Source organism: Corvus brachyrhynchos, unplaced genomic scaffold (assembly GCF_000691975.1).
Source record: "Corvus brachyrhynchos isolate BGI_N302 unplaced genomic scaffold, ASM69197v1 scaffold115, whole genome shotgun sequence".
NCBI lineage: Eukaryota > Metazoa > Chordata > Aves > Passeriformes > Corvidae > Corvus > Corvus brachyrhynchos.
In genome coordinates this window covers 10,049,053-10,054,650 of record NW_008239553.1, presented here as the reverse complement: position 1 = coordinate 10,054,650, position 5,598 = coordinate 10,049,053, and the positions used below count along the sequence as shown (strand labels likewise).

Here is a 5,598-nt window from a genome sequence, read left to right as displayed (position 1 = left end):
AGACCTTTCCTTTAGCACATACATACAAGTAGCGTCAGAGAGTTAACATAACACACTTTTGCAACAAGTGTGTCCTGTTTGTGCTGAGACAGTGGTAGTGAGCTGGATTGGGGCACATCAGAGATGACATCTGGTGGCCAGGGGAAAAAAAAAAAGAAAAAATTTGCTTGTCTGGGGTCTTTAAAGCTCCACTAAGTAGCATCTTTAGCCTTTTAACCTAAGATCTCCTGGCTTGGCAAACAAACACGACCTTGGCTGCAAAAGCATGGCTGTTTAAAATTGTGGTTCTGATTATTTCTGTTGTTGGTGGGACAGACTGTACGCAGGTATGTGCATGTTTATCTGTACATCAGTCATGCACACACAGCCGCACCCAAACAGCTCTCAGTTCTACCTTCTGTCTTGTCACATCTGTAGGAGCAGTTCTCCTGCCAAGTCTTAAAGTGCTGATGTTGAGACAGAGCTAATAAATCCAGTTGATTTTAACAATGGGTTATCTTGTTGTGCTTTGCTTAATGCAGTTTATTCCAGAATTTACGTCAGTTTTGTAGAATTTACTTCAAGGGCTCAGTGCTCTTGCCTCATTACTCATGAGCTTGCACTTTGCTAATTAAGATGTGACTTTGTGGGAAAATAGCTGACTTGGTGTATGATTGGCCTGAGGGCAGGAGGTTAAGAACCTTGAAAATACATTTATAACAGTTGTTTTTTTTAAAAAAAGCAAAATCTCTAACTTCACATATTTTTACAGGAATGTAAGGACCTATTCTTAGTTTGAAATAGCTGAAGTGTGATACAGCACTGGTTCTCCTAATCTCTGCTGTGCAAATGGAAAAGTAATGACTATTAATAGCAAATGTGTTAAGCATTCTGTATTTTGTTGTTCACTCTTCACCAGATAGTTTTTAGTGTCCCATTTGATAACTTTTCCTCTGGACCTGTTCTCTTTTAATACAGGGGATGGCCCTTTTCCAGGAGTGATTGACATGTATGGTGATGAAGGAGGCTTGATTGAATTTAGATCCAGTCTCCTGGCTACCCATGGTTTTGCTGCTCTTTCTCTGCCATATTTTGACTTTGAAGATCTTCCTAGGGTCATGAAAGAATTAAAACTTGAGTACTTTGAGGAGGCAGCAAGGTTCCTACAGCGTCACCCAAAGGTGAGTGTAATGAGAGATCTCTTGGGACTAGGGAGTATTCAGCAGTTATGACTTAGTGGGGGTGGTGATTTTTTTTTTTTTTTTATATTTGAGTATCAGTTTCTGCTGGGCAAGTTTAGGCCCAATAGTGGCTTATGCATATGACTGGGGAGAGTGAATTTCTTCCAGCACAAACTGTCTGTTAAATAAATCAAGCTGGAGCTAGAAGATTGCTGATCAGTAGGATAGTGAATGCTGGAGTATCCTCCAAACAGGACCAGTGGTGATAAAAATGTGTTTGTTTGGGGTTGGTTTTTTTTACATGACAGCAATTAGTTTTAAGAGAGGAGGATATGACACTGCTCAATAGTAGTTGAAAAAATGGATTTGATTATGTGAGATGTTGCTTTCAGTTTTACTTTCCAGGCTAGAAAAAGACAAGACGAATGCTACTTATCTAATCCTTCAGGTGTAATTTGTGAGGTTACTTTATTTTCCTGAGACATATAAAACCATAGACTGTGCTTGAATTCTCGGAAATGTTTTAGGAAAATGAGAAAAAATTTGCATTAATATATGCAGTAGGGACCAGGTAAGGATCGAATTATGGTATGTCTTGTGCCTGTCTGTGCATTTTTTTGGGGGTTTGATAGCTCTTGGTGTCTCTGGAAAATAAGACTGTAAATGGAAGGAGGAGCCTGGGTCCAGACTGTCACTTTCCAACAGGTCACATCAATAATTAACCTAACCTTTATTTTTAATAAAACAACTACAAAGTCATTTAATGACTAATCCCATTATAATGCATGCTTCCTTTATTCCTTTCTTCCTCTCTTCTCCACCCCCTATCTTATCTGAAGGTGAAAGGACCCGGAGTTGGAGTGATTGGGACTGGGAAAGGGGCAGAATTAGCACTCTCCATGATCACCTTCCTGCCAGAAGTAGTGGCTGCTGTCTCTATCTCCGGCTGTAGTTCAAACACAGTTGCAGACCTCCATTATGGTGAGATGACTCTGCCTGGGCTGCGTTTTGATATGAACAAAGTCAGTGTCTCTGACACTGGTGTCTTTGACATTTTTGAAGCTCTGGATGATCCAACAAATCCTGCTAATTCTCCTTGCGTGATCCCCATTGAAAAAGCAGAAGGTCACTTTCTCTTAGTGGTAGGGGAAGATGATCGGATGTGGAAGAGCTCCTTATATGCTGAGCTGGCAATCAGGCGTCTACGCCAGCACGGGAAAGAGAACTTTGAGCTCCTGAGTTATCCAGGAGCAGGTCACCGAATTGATCCTCCTTCTACTCCATTTTGTCAGGTAGCTACGGATCGTGTTTTGGGGGTGCCTGTTCTGGGGGGTGGAGAGAGCAAAGCACATGCCCATGCACAGGAACACTCCTGGGGAAAGATTCAGGAGTTTCTGCACTTGCACTTGGGATGAACACATAAGCACATGCAAGCTGTTGCAGACCTGCAAGGACTGAACTTGAGCCACCAAAATGACAGGTGATCACTGGTGAATTGAAGGGATTGACTGAGACAAGCCTTGAAATATAAAAATAACCAAATGACTACTTAGTTACAAGTATAAATCCAAAAAGAAAGGGATTTATTTGGAGCAGCCTAAGTTAACCAGGTAAACAGAGGAGATGTGAAACAATAAGCAGGCTGCACTGTGGTACAAATTTGACAGCTCAAAGTGGTCATGATATGAAGAAACAAGTACCTGAGGAGAGTAGTAGGTACTTCCTTGCTTGCAGTACTTACAACTCAGAGAATGTTAACAGGCAGCCTGCACCCTCAGCAGTGACAGACAGGATCACACCTCGGCAGTGATGGATTATAAACGTAGACATCCAAATCATGAATGACTCCGGCTTGGAGTCCTAAGCTACCTTAGCCCAGAATTCTCAAAGGTACAACCATATACATTTTGGAAATGTTTTCCATTTACATGAAGCTGGAGATACCTACTTGAAATGAGGCTCATATACTTAGCATTGTGGTCTTCTGGTGACACAGTCTGTTTCTTTCCAACAAGCCCTATATGCTGAATGGGAAAATGAAGAGTACTTTTCCTTGTCATCCAAGGAGAATGGTGACATTAGCACTGTCTTGTATTGGGGATGTACCTGTCTGTTCATGTAATGTCTTGGATTGGCATTTGACACTCGGTATTAAGATTCTGTTGGATAGGTTAGAGCATGTCCAAATGCAGTTAGGGATTAATTACTTGTGGAACTCTTTAGTAATGATGTCAACAGATGCTGACAGCTGTTCTTAGGGAGGAAACAGAGTTGGGAGACAGAAAACCTAGCCTGTAGATTTAAACTGACTGTAAACAGCTGTCACCTTACAGTGGTGATTAACTCAGAATCCAAAACAAAAAAGCACCCAAAGCCAAATCTAGGATAGCTTTTCCATGACTGCCTGACATTTTTCTTTTTTTTTTCATCCAAGTTAATTTTTGGCTAGTGCCTTCTCTTTCCTCACCATTCAGGTAGAACTTCTTCCCAAATGAGTTGATCTCTCAAGAGGGTCTTGCTGAAAGGGTGCCAGTGCTGAAGGCCTGTTTAATGAGGGCCTCTATCAACAAAATTGCTCCTTCCAAAGTCATTTTGTCAGACCACTTTGAGAGCTGCCCAGGAAGATACAAAACTTTCATTAGTGGTACTCAGTTTTGCTTTGCTCTCAGGGATCTCTCTCCAGTTAACTGTCACTATGCTGCTGCTCAGTCTCACTAGCTTTCTGCAACTCTTATTATTCCTTTACATTTGATAAAAGTCACATGTTCTTCACACACAATCAACGCCAACTGAACAATTTATCCATCCATTCTTTACAAGAGAAGCTCCACCCTGCTAACTCCACACAAGATCTCTTTGTGCCTGGTCTCTAAACTCCCTCACCAGCTGAAGAGGCTTTTGCCAAGTCATATCTGGTGCTTGAACCTCTGCTAACATGAGCAGCCCCAGAAGTCCAGGACCAGAGCCTGCTGTGATTTGCTCCTTGGTGTCACCCATACCTGGCACCCTGCCTTTTTTTACAAACTTATTCCAAGTGGCAACTGTAGAAGAAAGGGTTCTGTTTGTTGGTCTGCCTCATCCTGGGCCTCTTCAGCAGTTGGAGCTGTTACGTGCAAGAGCAGCACCTCCCCTATCCCTGTTCTGTCACTCTCCCAGTGCCAATACCTATGTCTCCACACTGCAGTCCTACCTCAGCATATGCAGTGGTATGCAAGATTGCAATTTGGAGGTTCATAAAGTAAGTTGTAAATAAAACAAAAACCAGGTAGGTTAAGAGTTCTCAGACTTAATTTCTAAAGCACAAGCTTTTAAAATAATTCAGTGTTAGATTTTGTCATATATATGGAATTTGAAAGAGAAGTAAAACACTTCCTTTGTTAAAAAGCAACCATGTATAAGAATTTGATGTTACATATTTGTTTGGAAAAGTGAATGATACTTTGTTTAAAAAGGAGGAAAAATAAAAAGAATGTAATTTTACTGTGAAGAGCTTTTTGTTAATGAGTCTGGGTTTCCTGGACAAAAAAAATAATAGAAGGACCCGTTGAAAACCAGACACCCTTTGCACTAGCATTTTGTATATTTACAATGCTACCTGGGGACTCGATATGCATTGCAGGCACTGTGCAGAATGTGTAGCTATTTCCCGAAGTGTACATTAAACTTGAGTGCCTAATTATGGCCTTAGTTACAGCTACATTACTTATATTGGTTTACATTCACAGGATTGTTAGGGTTGGAAGAGACCTCTGGAGATCACCTAGTCTAAGCCCTCTGCCTAAGGCAGGGTCACCTAGAGCAAGTTACACAGGAATGTGTCCAGGTGGATTTGGACTGTCTCCAGAGAGAGATTCCATGGCCTCCCTGGGCAGCCTATTCCAGTGTTTGCCACCCTCAATGTAAAGCAGTTCTTCTTCATGTTGAGGTAGAACTTCTTGCGTTTCAGCTTAAGGCCATTTCTCCTTGTCCTGTCGCTGGGCACCCCTGAGAAGAGTCTGGCACCATCCTCTTCACGCCCACCTTTGAGATATTTGTATGTATTAGTGACATCTCATCTCCCATAGATGAAACACGCCAAGGTCCCGCAGTCTCTCCTCACAAGAGGGAGGCTGCAGACCCGTCGTCATCTTCGTGGCCCTCCACTGGCCCCTCTCCAGTCTCTCCTCTTGTACTGAGGAGCCTGGAACCGGCCACAGTAATTCTCTGCCAGGCCAAACTCCCATCACATTCCACTACGATGAGTGCTCGGGGGGCTGGATGAGCTGCACCGGCCACAGCTGCGGGCCCTCGGAGCTGCCCGTGGGGTTCCACAACGCCCCGCGTGGGCCGTGAACCCCGTGCCGGGCTCGCACAAGGCCAGGGCCAGCCCCGCCACGTCCCACAAGGCGCCGCGGGCTGCCGCCCGCTACGCGAGGTCCGGGCGGGGCGGTCCCCGCGG

At 43.5% G+C, this 5,598-nt stretch overlaps 1 protein-coding gene across 1 annotated transcript; it reads left to right on the top strand.

Moving 5' to 3' along the window:
* The first annotated feature begins 941 nt into the window (after positions 1-941).
* Positions 942-4,647, top strand: LOC103620963 (acyl-coenzyme A thioesterase 2, mitochondrial-like). The gene is made up of 2 exons (XM_017742239.1): positions 942-1,160; positions 2,000-4,647. Exons 1-2 carry the CDS (start codon positions 987-989, stop codon positions 2,573-2,575), a joined length of 750 nt encoding a protein of 249 aa, XP_017597728.1. The 5' UTR covers positions 942-986; the 3' UTR covers positions 2,576-4,647.
* Positions 4,648-5,598: the final 951 nt, after the last annotated feature.

Coding starts and splice junctions, on each gene's coding strand:
- LOC103620963 (XM_017742239.1), top strand. CDS start 987: ATGTATGGTGATGAAGGAGGCTTGATTGAATTTAGATCCAGTCTCCTG. Junction 1,161..1,999: donor TCCTACAGCGTCACCCAAAG/GTGAGTGTAATG, acceptor TCTTATCTGAAG/GTGAAAGGACCCGGAGTTGG.